General features: G+C 47.7%; 1 protein-coding gene across 5 annotated transcripts in view; it reads right to left on the reverse strand.

The window, feature by feature from the left end:
• Positions 1 to 22837, reverse strand: part of LOC306650872 (uncharacterized protein) — a 380281-nt gene that overhangs the window by 186102 nt on the left and 171342 nt on the right. For all 5 annotated transcript variants that reach the window (XM_079123297.1, XM_079123295.1, XM_079123296.1 and 2 more), the window contains exon 2: positions 9664 to 9719. In XM_079123297.1, coding sequence (XP_078979423.1) covers positions 9664 to 9719 — 56 coding nt within the window. The remainder of the gene's footprint in view (positions 1 to 9663; positions 9720 to 22837) is intronic.

Genomic DNA, 22837 nt, shown 5'->3' on the forward strand with positions numbered 1-22837 from the left:
GAAGTTCTGTGAAGTTTTTTTAATCACAAGGAAAAGTTCCAGCCCCTTTGATGTTGCTACCTTGATTTCTTTACTGTGTCAGTCTTTGCACCTAGTTTCCTGCAAACCAAGCTGAAATGAATACAAAACCGTCTTGCATCTATTAATAACCTTTTAACAGTACCTATCACATCTGTCAATAATATGATATTATCATCTGTTCTCAAAATCGTGCCTGGGATTTGAGAACACTTGGGCTGCTTCGAGGCTAGGCAGGAGTTGAGACCCATCCTCGTTGGAAGCTTGGCAACCTGTCATCCTGAAAGGCGTAGCTGGCCATGGGACACTGGGCCCAGAAGGAACAGGCTGAGTGAAAGTAAAGCCATGTTGGTCAAAGGAAGATCTGGGACATTCTCTGACAAAGACAAGCTGAAATTTCCAAGAGATTTTTATTTAAGTTGCAAGAAAATCTAAAGGATGAGAAGATAAAGGGGAACCAACAATAGCCCAACACACAGCCAGAGACAGAGCGGAAGCTCAGTGCACGTGCCTGACTTCCCTGCGAGCTCTGCGCTCTGGCCTGGCCTGCGGGTGGCCTGCCACACAGCCGTGCTGACCCCATGGACTCCGATCCTCATCCTTTCCCTCACAACTGCACCTTGGTCTTACCTCACCAAGGAACGGCAAAGGGACAAAATCCCAGGGAACACATCCCATGCGCGATTCTTTTTCCCACTCGAGACAAACTCCATTTCAACTCCCCAATCCCTCTTCTTTTCTAAATGGGGAGCCCAGTTGATTCCTGTCATAGAAGTCAGCTCGGCGATTTCTTCTAATGTGTCAAGAAAGTGAGTGTTTTAGTCAAGTTTTTTAAGGCTGTGCACAAAACACCTGACAAGAGCAAGTTACAGGAAGAGAAGTTTATTTGAGGTTCCTGGTTTCAGAGGTTCAGTCCATGGTGGGCGACTCCATGGCTCTGGCCCAAGGTGAGGCAGAACAAAATGGCGGAAGGGCCTGGAGGAGGAGAGCAGCTCAGGACGTGGCACCGGGAAGCAGAGAGAGCTCTGCTCACCAGGGACCAGATCTAAACCCCAAAGGCAGGTGCCCAGTGACCCACCTCCTCCAGTCACAGCCCACCTGCCTACAGTCACCACCCAGTTAGTGCCTTCAAGTGGATTAATCCACTGGTTATATTACAACTCTCATAATTGAATTGCTTCACCTCTGAATGTTCCTGCATTGTGTCACACATGAGCTCTGGGGGACACCTAATCACTAAACCATAACAGTAAGAGTGACAAAATGAGGACCCAGTGGACAGAAGAGAATGAGTCTGAAGCACAATGAACTCAGACACAGGCAGATGGAGGTAGATAGCCTATGGCTCTGTTTTATCTCCTGAAGAGAGAAATCTACTGTAGCAAATGGAAAGAAAAATAATAAGTCTGCATGTGCTGCTGCTACAAATTTCAGATGACTGTCCTTTTGGTCTTGGGGCCGTCACACAAACACTTTAATTCCCGGGTGGCGGACTGAGCCAGTTGTGAAATCTCCTACTTCTTTCTTAAGTCTCTATTTTTATCATGTCACTGCCTCCACATTCACACACGCACATCGCTGATGGGGTCTGAAGTTTTTGTTGGCCTGAGCCAAGTGGTGACAGATTTCTGCGTCTCCACGCATCGCTCCGGCCCCTGCAGCCTCCTCCGGCACCAGCGCAGGGCCTGTGTGCCTACCCCACGCTCTGCAAAGGGGACTCTTTGGAGATGTTGTCTTTGTTTCTTGGAAACCCTTCACGGCCTCACCTGTGCATCTCCTCTGCCTTTGTTTGTGGAATTAAAATGTAAAAGAGAGGGAGTGACGGGGGGAGCTCAGCAACGCTGCAGGGCCCCCGACTTAATGCACTGCCCTAAAGAGCTGTGCTTGCAGGAGGAATTCCAGAAGGTCCCAACCTCCCCCGCCCTGCCCGGACCCCAGACTGAATACAAGATCCCACATCTTGCTCCTATTACCTTATGAGGCCAAAGGGCCTTTTCAACCTGTGAATCACCTTGCTCAGGACCTGATTTTGAGTCGATTACAAGGGAGATCATCCTGGCCACTCTGATCCCTTCAAATAAGTCCTTTAAGAGGCGAGCGTTTCATGGCTGTTAACAGAAGGAGATGTTCAGAATGTTCTAAGCGGGAGATGAAGCCAGAGGGCCACTCCTGGCTTCTAGAGAACTGGAGGAAGACGTCCAGCAGCCGAGCTGCCATCACCCAGGACCTCCACTGCACATCAGCAAAGAGCTGGAGTCTTCCACGAGTGAGCGCACAGACCCCTCCCCAGAGCTCCAAGAGACAGCAGACGAAATGGGCCTTGCCTCTGGCCCGGGAGACCCGAAGCAGAGAGGCCAGACACGTCTCGAAGTGTGAGCTCAAACGCAGACGTTGTCTTCAGCCCTCAGGTTTCTGGTCATTTGCTTCAGAGCAATAAATAGAAAACTAGTATCAACGACGCCTTCTCTTAGGAGCTGGGACCTGCTGTTTTGACGTCATCCGGGTTCTTCCTGTGCATTTGGGAATGACTTTTCTGTCTTCTAAGGACAGCAAGTCATCTGCACCTAAACATTCCCGGGAGTCTGTCGGCTTAGTGGCTTTATTCGAACTTCCCCAGGAGACTTTTCAGGCCTGTTCTGCCGCCAATCTTGCCTGCACTGTCTTACCCGTCCTTTCAGCTGCCAGTTGTGTCTTCCGGGAATGCAGCTGCAACCAGCCTGTACGATCAGATTCTCATACGACGCACCATTAGTAGGCGCCATTACCATGTCAATTAAAATCAGACACACATGGATCCAGACATTAGGAGCCAATGAGCGTTCTCGACCTCATTGGCTACCAAACTCAAGTCCTCCAACAGCTTCCCCAGCCCACCTGTCTACCTGCTGACCTTCTCCTGACATCACGCCCGTCAAGACAGAAGCACATTCCAACAGATGGCTCTGCCCTCTCTGCAGCCTGTCCCAGCCACACCGCTGGCCTCGCAGAGGTACGCCCAGGGATCCCTTTCTTTACAGCTTAGTTCAGGTGGTTGCAACTACGTGAGACCCTCCCCACGGTATGAGGGCCTTTTCCTGCCTATCATTTCCATGTGGTCCAAGACCATGACGCTTGGATGTCTTTGCCTCAGGACCGAGCTCTTTATACGCATCTCATAGACCCCAGTAGCTCCTCCAGGGTTACTTATGACGTTCCTCACTGTGTTCCTGAAGGCACATGGATCACTGTTTTTGTTTCACAAAGATCCCTCTAAAGGAGCGATGTGCAGGAGTAGCAAAGAATATTCAGTAATATAGGGGTCTCTGCAAAATGCGGACACAATAGGCAAGGAGAAGAAAAGATGCATTGCAAAACAGCATCCCCAAGATGGTTTGCATTCGAATTGTTAATGCTCATTATCTGCTTACTCATTCATTCATTTTTAGAAGACAAGAAAAAATAAACACAGGAAGATTGGATTCAAGTGGTGTAAAAATGTCAAATGCTACAAGAGAACACTTCCTGTTTGTGGGACTATGTGAAATACAAGATGGGTTTTGTTTTTTTTTTTTGCGTTTTTAATTTTTTTTTTCTTATTGTAAACAAATGGGATACATGTTTTTTCTCTGTACATGGAGTCAAGGCATACCATTTGTGTAATCATAAATTTACATAGGGTAATGTTGTTTGATTCATTCTGTTATTTTTCCCTTCTCCCCACCCCTCCCAACCCTCTTTTCCCTCTACACAGTCCTTCCTTCCTCCATTCTTGCCCCCTCCCTAACCCTAGCTCTAACCCCCTCCCAACTCCCATTATGTGTCATCATCCACTTATCAGCGAGATCATTCATCCTTTGTTTTTTTGTGATTGGCATATCTCATTTAGCATGATATTCTCCAATTTCATCCATTTGCCTGAAAGTGCCATAATTTTATCATTCTTCATGGCTGAGTAATATTCCATTTTATATATATATATATATATATATATATATATATATATATATATATATATATATATATACCACAGTTTTTCTTTATCCATTCATCAACTGAAGGGCATCTAGGTTGGTTCCACAACCTGGCTATTGTGAATTGAGCAGCTGTGAACACTGATGTGGCTGTATCTCTGTAGTATGCTGATTTTAAGTCCTTTGGGTATAGGCCGAGGAGTGGGATAGCTGGGTCAAATGGTGGTTCCATTCCAAGTTTTCTAAGGAATCTCCACACTGCTTTTCAGAGTGGCTGCACTAATTTGCAGTCCCACCAACAATGTATGAGTGTACCTTTCTCCCCACATCCTCGCCAACACCTATTGTTGCTTGAATTCTTGATAATCGCCATTCTAATTGGGTGAGTAGATTGAGATGACTCTTAGGGTGGTTTTGATTTGCATTTCTCTTATTACTAAAGATGTTCAGCATTTTTTCATGTGTTGTTGATTGCTTGTAGATCTTCTTCTGTGAAGTGTCCTATTCATTTCCTTAGCCTATTTGCTGATTGGGTTATTTGAATTCTTGGTGTAGAGTTTTTTGAGTTCTTTATAGATTCTGGAGATTAGTGCTCCATCTGAAGTATGATTGGCAAAGATATTCTCCCACTCTGTAGGCTCTTTCTTCACATTACTGATAGTTTCCTTTCCTGAGAGAAAGCTTTTCAGTTTGAATCTATCCCAGTGGTTGATTCTAGCTTTTATTTCTTGTGCTATGGGAGTCCTGTTAAGGAAGTCTGATCCTAGACCAACAAGGTGAAGATTTGGACCTACTTTTTCTTCTATAATCTGCAGGGTCTCTGGGCTGATTCCGAAGTCCTAAATCCATTTTGAGTTTAGTTTTGGTGCAGGGTGAGAGATAGGGGTTTAGTTTCATTCTGTTGCATATGGATTTCCAATTCTCCCAGCACCATTTGTTGAAGAGGCTATCTTTTCTCCATTGCATATTTTTGGCCCCTTTGTCTAGTATGAGAAAATTGTATTTATTTGGGTTTGTGTCCGTGTCCTCTATTCTGTACCATTGATCTACCTGTCTATTTTGGTACCAATACCATGCTGTTTTGGTTACTATTGCTTTGTAGTATAGTTGAAGATCTGGTATTGCGATACCCCCTGTTTCATTCTTCCTGCTAAGGATTGCTTTAGCTATTCTGGGTTTCTTATTCTTCCAGCTGAATTTCATGATTGCTTGCTCTATTTCTGTAAGGTACATCACTGGGATTTTAATTGGAATTGCACTGAATCTGTATAGCACTTTAGGTAGTATGGCCATTTTGACAATATTAATTCTTCCTATCCAAGAACATGGGAGATACAAGATGTCTTTTTTATATAAGGCATACGGTTTGCAAATTGTTGATTTACTGTTTCACATGCTGAACCTACTTGCATTAGCAACCCGCGGGATGATTTAATGAGCCCTAGGTCAAAATGACCCACTGATGTGTCCTCTGCTGTTTCTTCACATTTCCCAAAATGTGTTCACTGCCACAAGGCAGAGTGTGCTCTTTCATTTCCAATCTAATTTAGGCAAACAGTAGGGGTCAAATAAAAACAAATCTGATGAAAGTAAAGTGAATGCAAACTCTGAACTGTAAGAGTCCTTGCTGAGAGGAACTTTTTTTTCTTTTGCTTAAAGCAAAATTATCGTAGAATTCTGTGGTCTTGAATTCGGCAGTTTCTGATCTTGAATTTAAAAAAAGTCAACGTAGAAATATGTGACTTTCGGTCAAAGTCAAGAGGAATGGAAAAGATTTCACGTCTGTGCAAAATTTCAGAACGATTAAGAATGAAATTAACCACCAAAATGGGGACGCAAAACGTCATTATGGATTATCTCCGAATGAGTGAGACTGAGATTTGTTTCAGACATTTCAGGGGTAACCAGGGTTGTAGAAAATAATGATGTTGCCAAGTTCTTAGGGAAAAAATAAAAATAAGACAATGGAAACAACTCTACTTGGCAGCTCCTTAGAGCTTAGGAAATGTCTATCAGAAAATAGGGAGGGAAGAATCGCAGCCCCGCCATACACAGTATCTCCATGTTCCAATCCCTTGCATGGAAATTAGGACTTCCCAGCTTAAGGATCTTGAGACAGGATGGGGGACAATCTTGTAATCACAGGGGTCCTTGTGAGAGGCAGGTGGTGAGGGGTGGGGTCAAAGGTAGACAAAATGAGGTAAAGAAGCAGAGCACAGAGACAGCTGTGCTTTATTTATGGGGCCCTGCGTGTGCGATTTTTTGTTACAGCAGCAGGAAATTAACGCGACGGTCCGCATGGATTAATGAATGGACAGGTGAGCGCATTTGCAGACCTAGCTGCAAGGGCATCTGCAGACGGGCTGGCGTCCTCTCACACCAGGGTCACTGTGAAGGGGTGAGAAGCCGTCCACTGCTTCTCCAGGCCTCACCGGCATTCAGCTGGCCCCGGTGTCTAACCCTGTTCTTCTGCATGTTCATGTGTTTAATAAAAGTAGCTGGAGGCAGCCAGGAGAAGCAGCTGCTTTGGCATTTCTGTTTTGACATTTTATTAAACTGTGCTTGGCTCTTCAGCGCGCGCACATTCCTGGCCCGTTACAGAGCTAGAGAATGCTGCCTTATATTCACAGAATTTCCTCGAACCCCACTTCCAAACCACACACCGGCCCCTTTATGGGAAACGAGAACTATCCAGTCGACATCCTCCGTGCAGAGCCAATACCGGTTCTTCTGTGGTGGGTTTCATGGGCCACCTTGATTTCATTTAAAGGAGGTGCCTGAAACATTTTAAGGCCATGATGGTGGGTCACTTTCCAGGGAAAAGTCCCTGGAGAATGTGCTGTGTGTGCCGCGATATTAAACCTCAGCCCTCAAAGAAGTTCCCTAAACACGTCGGAAAGGACTCGCCTGTCTCTACCTCTGGGCTTAAACTGGGTCTTGCTAGTCCCATGGAAACAGATATAATGCACACGCACGCACACACACACATGCACGCATGCACACGCACACACATACACAGAACATGACCCCAGGTAGCAGGTTCAGTTCAGAGTGTACCCCGAACCCCATGGAGAGACTTCAAGCAAGAGAAATCTGCTCCATCCGCCCCCCACCCCTGCCTGCAGAGAAGCACCAGCTTCTCTGAGCAGGAAGACCACCAACCGCATTTCCAAGAACCATTCTAATGTAAAACCAGGGAAGAAAAACTGCAGCCAGTGAAGCTACTGTGAGGTATTACCCCGCAAGTGCTGGATTATCTGGCCACACTCACCTCTGGCTCAGCCCTTTCTGCTGAGGACCGTCCCTGATGTTCCACGTGTGACCTTTAACCTGACCCACGCTTCATAAACATTATCATAGACACCACTGAATCCTACTCCACAACTGACCCTTGAAATTGATTCCGACGTAATGGGCTCTCTGAGCCTATTCACGGAAGGCGAGACTGAGCTTCCCTAAGAATACAGTCAGGCTAAAACCAGGCACAGGAATTAATGTTCTTAAAATGTAATTGTGTTACAGGGGTTTAAAAATACTTTGTTCACTTAAAGAACGTGTGAAACTCTTTGCATCTCTTTTAAAACTCATTTTCCAAATCAACAGGCCCTTTTCCTTTTTCTTTTTTGATATCAACCATTGAACCCAGGGACACTTAACAACTGAGTCACATCCCCAGCGCTTCCTATATATATTTTTTTTAGTTTGAAATTTTTACATTTTTTTTTTGTTCCAATTAGTTGCCGGTGACAGTCAAATGCATTTATACATTTTGATAGATCATATACAAATGTAGTATGATCATTTATTTATTTATTTATTTATTTTATTTTATTATTTTTTTTGCAGTGTTGGGGATTTGAACCCAGGGCCTTGTGCTTGCAAGGCAAGCACTCTACCAACTGAGCTATATCCCCAGCCCTCCATATTTTATTTTGAGACAGGGTCTCACTGAGTTGCTTAGGGTCTGGCTGAGTTGCCAAGGCTGACTCTGAACTTGAGATCTCTGGGTACTTCTGCACATTTCAAGACAAGGGAGAGTCCACGTAGAGATTCGTGTGATTGCTGCCTTGCTTCTTAAACTTTAGCTCATTATGAAGCACTGAACTCTGGGGGGTCTTTCTAAAACAAACCGAGCCTCTGCGTTGAGGGCATCGTGCAAAAAAATCTATTAAAATCTAAAGCTCGGGCTGGGCCGCGTAGCTCAGTGGCACAGCTCTTGACTCACCTGCACAAGGACCTGTGTGCCAGCTCCGGCACCCCAAATATAAATATATATCAAGATATAGAAATAGAAAATCTATGTAAAATATAGAATGTCTATAAATACACATAAAGTAATAACAACGACAAAAAAGAAAATGAATCGCACGGCTTGCCACTGTACTTTCAACGCACACACAGTATCGGACTGAAGGGTGGTTTATGAGAAAGCCATTCTTCGGCTGTTGTGGGGATTAGAAAGTGACTGGGACCACACCGGAGAAGGTGAGCTCACCTGTTAACACCTCTGGGAGCTTAGGAGACAGGAGACAGGAGGAAATACCACCACACAGGAAGCCACTAATCCACCTGGGTCCGCCTCCAGAGCTCACCAAGCCCAAGGACCAGGCCCCAGTTCCCAACAGGACACAGGGAGGAGTTTTGGACATTTAAACTACGGCCAGGACGGGCGTGCGAGTCGCTTGATGCCTTTAGAAGGGACATTCGAGGACTCAAAAGCAAAGCAAGGTGAAGGTGTCGTTTTAGACCCAAGCAAGGAGCCGAGCATTTTTAAAAGAGATGCACCCAGGCACACGATGGAGGAAGAAGCCTGCTCAGTCTTGGAACGCAGCTTTGCAAGAACCAAAAAGGAAACTGTGAACGTCACTCACGAACACCCGCCGTATTTCACCCCTGGACAGGATACTTTATTGCTGACCTGCTAACACCATTCTTGATAGACAGGTGTGTGTGTGTGTGTGTGTGTGTGTGTGTGTCCATTTTAATGATAAAGAAACAGACACCTGAAAGCTTACAAAGTCATTCGCGGGGGCCGGGAGACAGAGACGCAGTGATGTCACCACACACCAGCAGCTTAAGCGGGCTTTTCTCTCCCATTTAAGTTCTATCCACGTTTGTGAAACAGTAATTACTAGAAGGTACTTCTTAAGCTTTTATTAAGACGACGTTTCCTTAGCAAATCAAAAGCTGTGTGCATAGACATAGTCATGCCAGTAAACGTCATGAAGGTCCCCCAAAACGGATGAGCAGATCCGGTCAGGGTAGGTGGACAGACAGCCGACACTGAATTTAGGATTTTTGTGGTTATTGCTCATACGTCCGTCCGTGTATGCGAACGCAATACACATCCATATGTGACATTTCACGGAGAATTCAATTCTGTAACTGAAGCCCATAAACATAAACCGCGGTAATGTTTAAAAACAGTTAAAAAAGTGATTCTAGGATGTTTTCGAACTGGACATTGGAAATTCTGCTGCGACTTGTGTCCAATTTGAACTTAATGAGAATCTTCGATGCATCCGATCCACACGTGATGGAGCACACAGAGGACCGTCCCGGCTGCCGTCTCACAACAGGAAAACGGAAAGGTCAAGGTCATCCTGTGCCTTGCTCCACCTGGCGGAGCCGGGAGAAGTGACCGCCTCTGGCGCTTCAGACATGGCTGCTCCTTCTCGGAGCCCAGCCTCCTTACCTGGGAATGGCCTTGTAACTCGCCTTCCGTGGCCCCCGTCTGCCGACTTAGAAGTCCTAGGAAGAAAGCAAACGGCAAGCATCAGGCTCGTTGCCGGAGCACCAGGCGCGACCACACCAGAACAGTTTGGGAACAAGAATGGGGATCACCCAACATACTGAAGTGGCAACAGCTGGGCTGAGCAGGAATCAAGGCTCCGCACAGGGTCAGGGTGGGGTGGGCCCGCCACGCGGCCCCTCTTCAGGGTATACAGCAGGCTACAGCAGGGATCAGGTTAACGGCCAAGCTCACTTCCGAGGGGACCCCCTGGGGGCACTAAGGGGTCCTGCTGCAGATGGCCTTGCGGCTGCCCGAGGCTCAGGCCCATGGCCAGCTCCAGACGGTGACATCGATGAGTCTGTGGGGACAGGGCTGCGAGGAGAGCTGAAGAGAGGGCCACATGCTGTGCGCACGGCACTGGAGAGCTGCTCGCTAGATGCTAGAGGGAGAAGGACCCAGAAGGGAAGTAAAAGAAGCCCCTGCTGCAGGCGACTAAGGGCAGGAAGGGCCAGCAAAGCCCTAAGCGGGGGGACAGCATCCCATCCCTGAAGTCACAGCCCGGCTGAAATGAGACAACAGGAGGGGCGAGGTGCACACCACCCGGGAAACCCACCACCCTCTTCCCAGGATCAACATCCTGGAAGGGCTGCTGGAGGCCCCACGGTGGAGACTCAAGCCTCCGTGGAGTCCACGGACAGGAGGGCGACGGCAGGAAGAAGATGGACGCAGAGCCTCGGTGTGAAATCTGCTTTGGAGTCACAGAGCGCCAAGCTCGGGCACAGCGGGGTCCTGAGACGGAGCCCCAGCTCAGCCTGCAGCAGAGCCGACCGGGAGTGTGGTCCACTCTGACCCCAGGCCCCGCGCTCCCGCTCGTCTGAGCACTGACTTGGCGACCCCGGCTCCTGGTGGGGTCCACTGGCAAGCAGCTCCCTCCCTGCCGACCGGCCAGGTGAAATGGGGAGAAGATCCTCCCCACCCAGACGCCTCTGCTCCAGCGACCGAAGGGGGCCACACCCCCAAGGGACAGCAGGCATTTCCAGATCCCAAGTTTATTTCTCTGCTCAGGAAACGAGCAAGAGCTTAATGTTATCTTCTTTGTCGGGAAACTGAAAAGCAACAGCACTTCATTCCTCATGGAGAACCGCGCCAACTGCTCACAATCAGCTCCGTGAAAGTTAGAGGGCTCGGTCTCTCACAATCCTGCCCCAGACACCGTAACCCTGCGGCAAAACCGCAAGGACAAGAGAATGACCTCGCTCTGCACGTACAAGTACCACTGCCAGATTCATTTTATACTCCAGCGGACAGATCCCCTCGAGCTTCAGAATTCTCGCGAACGTGGAGGTTTCTTGATAGAAATGTCGACTGCATGGAATCAGTGAGTCGCCGTCGATTCCTTCCCTGGAGACTTTAACCAGGACACAGGATCCGCTGCCCTGTGCAACGTCAGTTCAGGCACCGAGAGGGTCAGGGAGAAGCAGCCTTTGGTGGCCCAGTGTTGAAGTGGGTACACACATTATTCAAGATAGCTCTGGGTTCAGATATCAACATTCAATTTATCATGGTTAGAAGTTCAAAAAACCCCAATTTGCCTTCGGTGAACTTAGACATTGAATTTGGTTCACAAATATGATTTTAAGTAGAACGCCAGTTAATACGTCAATTACCTTCAAAGAATATCTTCAATTACACTGGAATTAACAAATGTCATTATTTAGCAATGACCCGAGCGTTTGAGGCTTCCCTTGCACATTTAATATGTTAAATGTATTGCCGTTTTCTGATTTCTGGACACACTTCTGCAGTCACAGCATCCCTGCAGATTTAATAAGTGGGACACCCGAGGACACATGCACACACGTGATGTCCTCGCTTCCTCTCTCCTCTCGTAATCCTGGGGTCTTGCCTGACTTCTACAGCCATAGCGTCCTGGGTGTTTGACAGCTTGCTTCTCCGGGCGTGGGATAAGCAACACGGTTCCTGGGTGGACAATGTTTAACTTGTACCGTGTTTAAAGGTAGAAGGGATTGTAAACGGGATCACCCTGTCCCCTTCCTTTGCGGCCCTCCTCCTGGGCTCATGATGAGGCTGGTAAAATGCATCGTCTCCTGGGTGCCTCTGAGCGGTTCTCTTCTTTCTATTGCTCTGTAATTACCACTGCCAGATACAGGACAATGTTGCAGCCAGGAGCTACATTTTCAAATGCTGTTTATAGCAGCTCAATTCACCAGAGCTAAACTACAGAACCAACCTAGGTGCCCTTCAACAGATGAATGGATAAAGACAATGTGATATATATGTGATGAAATATTACTCAGTCTTAAAGAAGAATGAAATGAGGGCATTTGCTGGCAAATGGATGGAGTTAGAGAATATTATGCTTAGTGAAATAAGCCAATCCCCCAAAACTAAAGGCTAAATGTTTTCTCTGATATGCAGATGCTAATTCACAGTAAGGTGGGGGAATAGGGAAGAATAGAGGCACTTTAGATTAGGTATAGGGAGTGAAGGGAGGGAAGGGTGTGGGGCAGGAAGGACAGTAGAGTGAACAGACATGCTGACTCATGTATGTGTGTGACTGCATGACCATGTGATCCTGCAACATGGACAGTCAGAAAAATGAGAGACGACCCTCCATTTATATATGAGCTATCAAAATGTCTAAATGCTTGCTACTGTCATGAATAACTCATTAGAACAAATTTTTAAAAAATGTGATTTTATATGCCAATCTTTAGGTAATACAAAAGTTTTCTGGATGTTGAAAGACGATCTTTATTTTTCTCTGATTTTAAATTCAACAGCAGATATTCATTCTTATCAGAAATCAAATTTAAATCTTACAGAGAGATTAAAAAGTGAGAGAGAGACCGACGCACGACCTGTGAGCTGGTGTTCAGGTTGCTCATAAGCTAGGTCTGCGAGTCAAGTCCACGCCGTGGCCCCCTGGCGGGATGGAGCTGGCCTGCGTGCAGGACCGTTCTCCTCCGACACCTGTGCGTCTCCTGCCTTGGGTTCCAGCCACAAGCTGCAGAGGTGCCCAGAAGGTGTCTGCGTGATCGCATGCAGGAAGGGCCAGGCCCCACACTGAAAGCACAGCTGCCCGGTCTCACCCCAGAGGCTGCGGGCAGCCCGGGCCTTGCTCAGGTTCTGTCGCTCCCGCGGCCCTGCTCCAGCTTTCTGCAGCCCCTGCCGGCCGACGTGTGGCCAACCTCGCCAGCTCATACCAGGAGGTGGCAAGGAAGCGTGACCCCAGCTACCTGAGGGTACTTAGTGCTGGGCTTCCGTGAGAGAATCATGTGGACACATTATTTTTCCCCCCGACAGATGCCAAAGAAAGTGTTCTCAACCTTCTGAAAAGTTGGGTTTGTGTCATGACCTAGCCGTAAATGTCTTTCTAAGTGATTGGATTCCAGCTTGTCTGAAGACTAAAAATAACAGGAAATAACTCAGAGACCGAGGAGTAGATTCTCAACGGGGGAGCTCACATAACATTTATGTTTCACATCAACAGTTGGAAGGGCAGAGTGTGATTTTTAAATAGCTTTGATGGTATTTGAAAACTGAAGAGGCGTCCTATTTGAAGAGCATCCAACGGAGACCTCGAACCCAGGGCCTCCTGCATGACAGGCAGGTACCTTACCCCTGGGGCCATGCCCAGCAGTGTGCTTCCTCAGGGACGCTGAGTACATCACAAGCAGCCTCTTCCAGCAAAGACTCCTGCTTCGAAGACTCCAGACGACGATGGTCAGCATATTCATGTCAGCTCAATTATTCACTCTTCTTTTCGTGGCGGTGGAAATTGAATCTAGAACCTTCTGTGCTCACGCGAGGCAACCCCTCTGCCACGGAGCTACGCCCCAGCCACTCAGATATTTACGGCATTTGCTGCATCTGGCCACGAGGATTCCCACGATCGTCCACTGTCCACAGATACGCCTGGAGCGTGTGGTGTTGCGTGAGCCCTTCCATCACCGTGTCCAAAAGACCTGACGAGGACCATTTTGGAGGAGGGAGAGTTTACCTGGGGCTCATGGTTTCAGAGATTCCGTCCCCGGGTGAGATCTGCTGCTCTGTGGCCGAGATGTGGCTGAACTTCATGGCGGGAGAGAGACACCTGTCTGATGGGTGCGTGTCGCCTGTGAGACCATCCGCAACCACTAACCGAACGCACTTGCGCGGGGATTTAACTCCACTTGTCAATCTCTTCCTGACTCAGGGAGGCCGCGACCTTCTCTCTGAGAACTGCAGCTTCCCTTCTTTGCATCTTGAGAGTCTCGATCCTCCCTGGGGTTTTCAACCGACTCGTTGACAAAGGATCGAAAGTCCAAATGATCCACCACTCCATCACTTCGGCCTGGGTGTTCTTAAACTTGTGGATTCGTTACTACTGGTGGATTAATTCCGACCTCGTAGCCATCATGATTTCAAATCAGCTCTTTCAAAAAATAAGTTACTCGAAATGATTCGAAGCTCGTGTACTTTATTTTCTGACATTCATGCCTAAAACATAAAGCAGCGCACTCCTTTTCAAATGCCAGTTACTCGTGTGCTGAAACACGGCTTTATTCTTTAGCTCTTTAGAAATAATTCTGCGGGACTTTGAAGATTCTAGTTCCGAGACCGATTCAGAACAAAGCAGGACCACAAAGACGACACGGGGAACTTTCAAATAAGGGCTTGAATTTAGTCTACAATGGTTTCAACTTCCTTCAAGGGCTGACGTATTGTAAGGTTGTGTGACTCTAAAGATCAGTGTTTTTATGTGGTTTATATTCTGAGTTTTCCCTGGAGAATACAAGGGAAATGCTTAATCTTTAGGGATGGAATCAGCACTGGAGACTGACCCCACAGACCGATGGACTTTGGTTGGGATGGAACCCAATCTGGATAATCAGTGTACACCTACACAAACAGACTTATTTAAAGGATCAATAGTTTTCTTAGTTGTTTATGTTTATTTCTCATGATGGCCTTGCTTATGTAGAAAAGGTAAGAATTCTGTTCACTCCCTTCTCCAGATACCAGAGGGCAAGCACATCATGTTTAGCACTCTTTTCAGTTATTGCTTGATTTTTGTTTTATGGAAACACATCATGTTATGTAAGAAACGACTGGCATTCTTTGTTAAAATAATTTCATTATTTCTTATATGACATCAAAAGAATACATTTATTTCTCATGAATATTTCTCCTGAATTTCTTAAGAATAGCTTTGAAATTTCTCATGCAATAAATTCTAGGGAGCCAGGCTGCAGGACGAGACAAGTCTGCAGTCAGTCTTCCACGGATATAAACCCACTCCCACATTTCAGAAAATTCAAAGGACTCTGGAGAAACAGATGTGTTCCAATGGTCCAAAATGCACAGGAATTTCTAAATAAAGCAACAGGTAGTATCTTCCAAATGGATCACAGTTTGGACCTAGGATGCTGGGACCCTTAGCGGAGTGTTTGAAACAGGTACTTGGTGATAAGCCTCCCTGATCGTCATGATGGAAGAGGCAGAGGGGAGAAGACAGAGACAGAAGGACAGAGTCACAGAGAAAGAGGCTACTGAGTCCTATTTTTTTTTCTCTGTTTTTAAAAATTTGTTCCTTTTAGATATTCATGACGGTAGGGTGCATTTTGCCATTTCATACATACACGGAGTATGACTTATTCCAGTCAGGATCCCATTCTTGTGGTTTCACTGGTTGTGTGTTCATATGTGAACATAGAAAAGCGATGTCTGATTCATCCTGCTGTCTTTCCTCCTCCTGTCCCCCCCATCCCTTCATTCCCCTTTGTCTGATCCACTGAACCTCTATCCCCCCTCCCCCACAAACACACTTATTGTGATTAGCATCCACACATCAGAGAGAACATCTGGCCTTTGGTTTTTTGGATCTGGTTTATTTCACTTAGCATGAGAGTCTCCAGTTCCATTCATTTACTGGCAAAGGCCATAATCTCATTCTTCTTTATGGGTGAGTAATATTCCATTGTGCATAGATAGCACATTTTCTTTATCCATTCATCTGTTGAAGGGCATCTAGGTTGGTTCCATGACTTGGCTATTGTGAGCTGGGCTACTATAAACATTGATGTGGCCATGTCACTATAGTATGCTGATTTTAAGTCCTTTGAAAAGTGATATCACGCCTCTGTACATACTGAGTCCTTTTAGACTCAACTTTAGAAATCACTGATATTTTTCTTGCTCTGATCGGCCCAGATGAATTAGAGTCTCATGTTACACAAACCCTGCTCCTGACCAGGAATGATCCTCAAGAAAACTTGGCTTCTAGAAATAGAAAAGGCACACCAAGATCAAGGTCCCGGGGCTGGGGATGCCATTTCTGTTGCATGCTTTCCAAGAACCCTCAATCTGATTGACAAATGCCTATCAAAGTTGAGAGTTGGTACGAATGTTCCAATGCATGGAGTGCCATGTCAACTTAACCTCTTCAATATCAGGTCCCTTGTCAAGGACACGGGGATGAGAGAAGTAAAGTATCCCGTGCTCACTCAGGCATATTACTGCTCATTCAGAACGCAGTACCACCAGCACCATAGGACTAAGACACACGGTCGTTGCCTAAGAGCGTTTTTGTGCACATGAAATCTTTGCATCTAATATTGTCACCCCCGACATTTTAATCAGCACGTGTCACAGTGTCAGATGACGTGGCAAGTGCACTTCCTCCCTCTCCTTTTAACCCACTTGGAGCCTTAGCTTTACAAGTCTCTCTGTATGTAACGGCCGACTCTACTCCTGGTCAATGTCTTTGGGAATCTGCTTTGTCCAAAGATAGTCCACCAGCAGGCAACTCAGGGAAGTCTGATGGGGATAAAGTTCCTTGAGCTCTTGAGCGTTGCAGAGAGCTGGTGCTGTTCTACACGGAATCATGGATTCTGCTGCGCGTTCACTCTGGTGTGGCTACTGGGCAGTTATTTACTTGTGTATGCTCACCTTGTCCTGTCTGGCCTCTTGAACACGGATGTGCGGTCCACCCGTTTACTGTTATCACTAATTCGTGTGGCTTCCCATTTTAAAGTGATGTGAATTTTACCTTTAAAATTTTGAGTCACTTGCAAAATTTTAAATAATTGCTTCAGGTAGCACGTCCACATAGGTGTCGGGAAGAGAGTAACGGCGGACACCCCTTATTGACAGCGTCGGGATGTGCACAGTACGTCGCCATGAGCACGCAGTTAGCCACTTGGCTGAAATTCAGTAGTACTACTTGCATTTCTATTTCACTCAGAAGTAATGGTTGGATTCCACAAAACTCTTTCCTGGTGCTTATTAAAATAGTGAGGTTATTTTCTTTTCATTTAACATCATAATGTTCTGAATTACATTAATACATTTCCTAATATTGGATCATTCTGGCCTTTCTGAAATAGAGATTATTTCATCAGTGGATATAAATTCTTAATCTACCGTGGGGTTTAAATGTTCACTTAAGGGAAGAGTTTGCATTAATATTTATATAGGAGACGGCACATCTGAATGCCTGTAATTTTCTTACTTCCTGATCTTGTCGGGTTTTAATATCAGAGTTAATCTACCTTTATAACACTTGATATTAAGCATTCCTTCTTTTTATAAGGCCCTGGTCAGCTTAATACCATAGGGATCATCGTTCCTTTAAAGTTCAATAGCACAGAAATTTCAATTTCCTTCTATAATGGGAAAATGCCTATGAAATAACGCTCTTCCGTCACTTTGCGGGTGGGTAGAGAGGTGGAAGGAGTCATGAAGTTTCTTTCTTTCCTCCCGAGACTATGGGTGTTTAAAAATTTCACCAAGAAAGAGCTGCACCTCCTCTTTGTTAGCTGTGCATGCCAATCTTCCATTCCCTCTCTTTCTGCTCTCTCTTTCCTCTCGTAGGTTAGTGGGACGTAGGAGTCTTCTCTTCAAGTTCGGGGGGAGCCCCTTGACGTAGGGAGATCGGGGTCCTGGAGTAAATACCATGTTTGTTTCTAAACTGCAAGGCCAGTTCCAAGGACAGCAAATATGGTTCTTGTCCTCGTCGGTAACTGCCTATTCGTCTTCGGCTCATCGTGAATTGCACCAAGAAATATACTAGGAAAAATGTGAAACCATCACTCAATCTACTTTGATGGTTTTATTGTGGATACTGACCAACAAACCAGCATAGAAATGAGGCTTCAGGTGGGGAGACTCTAGGTTTGTTGCAGAGCTCCTGGATCAACAGGGTACCCACTCCTGGAACTGAGAATAGCAGGGAAGGATTCAGGTCCATGTGGCTATGAGGTGGCCCCCAAAACTCAGGTATGAGACAATGCAAGAACGATCAAAGGTGCAATGATCAGATTATGACAGCTGCAATCTAATCAGTGGATTAATCCACTGGAATGGACTAACTGGGTGGTGACTGTAGGCAGGTGGGGTGTGGCTGGAGGAGCTGGGTCACTGGGGACATCCCTTGGGGACTATATCCTGTCCCTGGCTCCTTGGGAACTGTATCCTGTCCCTGGCTCCTTGGGGACTCTATCCTGTCCCTGGCTCCTTGGGGACTATATCCTATCCCTGGCTCCATGGGGTTTAGATCTGGTCCCTGATGAGCAGAGCTCTCTCTGCTTCCTGGTGCCACGTCCTGAGCTGCTCTCCTCCTCCAGGCCCTTCCGCCATTTTGTTCTGCCTCACCTTGGGCCAGAGCCATGGAGTCGCCCACCATGGACTGAACCTCTGACACCATGAGCCCCAGATAAACTTTTCCTCCTCCAGGTTGTTCTTGTCAGGTCTTTTGGTCACAATGACAGAAAACCCACTAAGACAGCACCCATTTAGGATTTTATTACATTTCTTATTAAGTTATAACCTTCCTGTTACCTCATTAGAAGGCGTGGCGTCTACCACCACGACCTTTGTATTCACTGCTTGTTTTCCTTATTACTGACTTGAAAGACAGAACTTTCCAAAGGTCTGTGGACTCTGGAAAAGAAGTCCTGCCCTGTCTAGCTTTGGGCCATGCATCTGTATATAATAAGCAAACAGACAGACATGCTAAATTCTGGTAATCACGTCATTCCGTCCTCCTTCAAAGGTTCCTAACTTTGCGTGATCCCTGAGGCGTAAGCAGCGTGCCACGATCCCTTTCTCCTCAGTTCTGATGGTTTTCCTCATTTTTTCTTTTTTTTCCCTTTTTTTTAAATTAAAAATCATAAATTTACATAGGGCAACGTTGTTTGATTCATTCTGTTATTTTTCCCTCCCCCCCACCCCTCCCACCCCTCTTTTCCCTCTATACAGTCCTTCTTTCCTCCATTCTTACCACCCTCCTTATCCCTAACCCTAAACCTAACCCTAACCCTAACGCTAACCCCTCCTACCTCCCCTTATATGTCCTCATCCAAGCGGATGATCATATCAGCAAGATCATTTGACCTTTAGATTTTTGAGATTGGCTTATGTCACTTAGCATGATATCCTCCAATTTCATCCATTTGCCTGCAAATGCCATAATTTTATCATTGTTCATGGCAGAGTAATATTCCATTGTATATATATGCCACAGTTTCTTTATCCATTCATCAACTGAAGGGCATCTAGGTTGGTTCCACACTCTGGCTATGGTGAATTGAGCAGCTATGAACATTGATGTGGCTGTATCTCTCTAGTGTGCTGATTTTAAGTCCTTTGGGTATAGGCCAAGGAGTGGGATAGCTGGGTCAAATGGTGGTTCCATTCCAAGCTTTCTGAGGAATCTCCACACTGCTTTCCAGAGTGGCTGCACTAATCTGCAACCCCACCAGCAATGTATGAGTGTGCCTTTAGGAGGAAACACATCCGTAACTTCTCTCTTGGCTTCAATCTCTATTTTTCTCTGTCATTTTCATATCGATTCCTGCACGCTCCCCAATATATTCTGCATTAGTTTTCACTAATAGTCCCGGGGTCGACTTGCTGTGCGTCTGTCTGGCAGACGATCTATCACTGCCTTTAGATTCTCTAGGGAGTCCTCTCGACTGTCCTAAGGTCTTTAGGTTCCACGGGGCCATTTTGGATGTTCAGATTTGTCACCATGTACCGTGGGCTTTGGTGCACGTCCTCGTTCGCCTTCCTGGTTTGGACTTGGTTCACGATGTGGAACGCGCACAGTGAGGCTGCACTGGAGGAGACTGGGACCCTGCCTCGACTCTGCTTCCCCGGACAACGTGCCCCAGTCTTCTTCACCCAGCAGTTGATGGGCGGCTGCCATTCACACAGGCAGGAGTCTGATCCCTTTGTCTCCCTGCCAGTTGTCATGCGGGGTAAGTCAATCCCACCACTCATTCTCCTCCTTGCCAAGTTAGTGCCCCTCACACAGGAGACCAGCCCTGTCATGGTGGACTGCTCTTCAGCGGGGCTGGGCTTTCTGTCCACCCACAGAAACTCCCTCCCGCACTGTCCCCAGAAAGGACGATGACTGGTCACTTCAGTGCTGCTGAGCAAGCGTCTCCTCACAGAGGTGATGCAAAAGTGTAAACGTCCTCCAAAGATCAAGCCTCCTGTGATCTCACCCCATGACGGACGGCCTGCTTTGGAGCGTCCTTTCGCTGCCGTCCGAAATCTCATCTGGGTGGAACTGAACGTCAAGGCCGCGGGCCACACTGCCGAGCCCAAGGCGACGGGTTTTCAATTGGCCTCTATTACCTTGGTGAAAATCCACTGCCCTTAAAATGGTTTGTGTAAAGACAGGAACTTAATCTAAAATTTGGTCAAATTCCCTCTGAGCCTTAATGAGCTAGAAATGAATAACTGAAAAGCTCAGAGGGAAAAGCAAATAAATGAATAAGCAAACATGGCACACACACACACGTGCACACACGTGCACACACGCGCACACATGCATGCAAAAACGAACTATTTCATCACATCACTGTAGCCACCTGTGAACGTATATTCTTGAGTACTCGTGAATATTCTGTGCACCTTTATCTTGCACCAAGGACAATTTGATAATACAGGATTTTAAAGCAAGACAGGCACAAGTTCTTTTAAAAAACAGTTTCACGTAACAGTTGCGCCTGACTTTTTGCAAAAGAAAAAAAAAAATGGCATCAAACCTGCTGTTATGCAGTAAAATAACGCCACTTTGTACCCGTCCCCTGCGTCGTGAGACGCTTGTTCAGCGCGCACGTGCTGATCCAGCATCTGCATATTGGGTCTTGGGTCCCTGCTGGTCCCTCGGTAGGTTGAGTTTCTAACGATGGCCGAGACCTTCCCACAGGAAAAGCAGCCAACATCCCACCAGGTGCTCGAGCACAAGATCCTATCTTGGAGCTACTTACAGGGGAGAAGGGACGGGAAACAGGACAGGGGCAGCGTGCTGGCCTGGACGGCACCAGGTTTCCTGGACAGCCCTGCAGAAAACCCACGTCCCCAAGGAAAACCCTCCCAGGTAAAATCCCAAGATGGGCGGCACACAGTGGCCGGGCACGAGGTAGACCAGCCCTTGTTGACCCCACGGTCAGGCAGAGGTTCTGCTTCGGGAGGTGTTTCTGGGGGTCCCCAGGGGTGTGCCCCAAAGGCGGCTGTGGGGCCCCAGGCCCTTCTCCACTCGTTGGCTTCCTGGGTTGGAAGCGAGCCGCCTCCTGCACGGCCTCCCGGCCTCCGCCACCTGCCACGGCCACCGGGAGTCGGGACCCGTGAGCCTCGAACCGTCAAAACCGTGAGTCAGCAGACCTCTTCCCCCGGTGGGTCGGCGACCTTGGCATTCTGTCACGGTGACGGGAAGCTGGCTGTCCGAGTCGCAGCCCAGGACGACCCCCGCGGGGTCCAGAAGGGCCCTGGAGACGGGCAGGGAGATCCAGAGCGCTCCGCAGGATGCCCTTCCGGGGCGGCCTTGGCCCTGCTGCTCAGACTCGGCCGCAGGCTGGACTCCACTGCACAGGCCGACGGGCACTCGGGGATGGAGGCAGCACGGGGACGGGGCGCAGGGTGGGGGGCAGCGCAGAGGTCCAAGAAAGGAGACGGCGAACGCAGATGCTCTTCCGGACTCTGAAACAGCAGGCGCCTAAGGAAAGACTGTTCCTGGACACAGGGCACGTGGCCGGGCAGCGCTTGGCGAGTAGGACTCTCTGCCAGGAGAACGCCTGGCACCGCCTCGGTGCCAGGGGACGCCTCGTGGGTAAGGCGTGCCAAGGGCACCCTCCCCTCACCTGTCTTCAGCTCGCAATGGTTTACGGCAAACATCCCACTGTACGTCCAGGGGCGTCCAGGGGCGCCCGTCCAAGTCAAGCCTCTCCAGGGAGGCGGGAGTCCAAGAAGGCCCCGGGGAGCCCGGTGGACATCAGTCGGCTCCTCTGCAGCCACGTGGGCCCTGCCAGGCAGCGGAGTCTCTCCAAGGGCTGCGTAATATGGGCTCCCTTCCTGGGGGCTAAGCTGGCTTCCACCCCGCCACATGCCTGTCCTGAGACCACGTCCTGAGCTGCTCTCCTCCTCCAGGCCCTTCCGCCATTTTGTTCTGCCTCACCTTGGGCCAGAGCCATGGAGTCGGCCCACCATGGACTGAATCTCTGAAACCATGAGCTCCAAATGAACTGCCCCTCCTCTAAGTTTAGAGGTGAAATGATTGAGTTTTGAGAAGTATCACATAACCAGGGGATTAATCCACTTGAATGGTCTAGCTGGGTGGTGACTGTAGGTAGGTGGGTGTGGCTGGAGGAGGTGGTCACTGGGGACATCCCTTGGGGACTATATCCTGTCCCTGGCTCCTTGGGGACTATATCCTGTCCCTGGTTCCTTGGGGACTATATCCTGTCCCTGGTTCCTTGGGGACTATATCCTGTCCCTGGTTCCTTGGGGACTATATCCTGTCCCTGGCTCCTTGGGGACTATATCCTGTCCCTGGCTCCACGGGGTTTATATCTGGTCCCTGGTGAGCAGAGCTCTCTCTGCTTCCTGGTGCCACGTCCTGAGCTGCTCTCCTCCTCCAGGCCCTTCCGCCATTTTCTTCTGGAGAATTTTCCCCAGCTTTTCTAGGTATAGCTAATGGTTTTTGTTATTAGCCAACAAAGGGCGGCATTAATATTTGATGAAAGTGGACTTTTCATATGATTTTGTTACATGGGAAAACCAAATATAAGATTTGAATCTCAAGCTGTGGTCACAATCTCTTGGCGTCGGCTGATTTGAGGAA

This window comes from Sciurus vulgaris (genome assembly GCF_902686455.1).
Source record: "Sciurus vulgaris genome assembly, chromosome: X".
Lineage (NCBI taxonomy): Eukaryota > Metazoa > Chordata > Mammalia > Rodentia > Sciuridae > Sciurus > Sciurus vulgaris.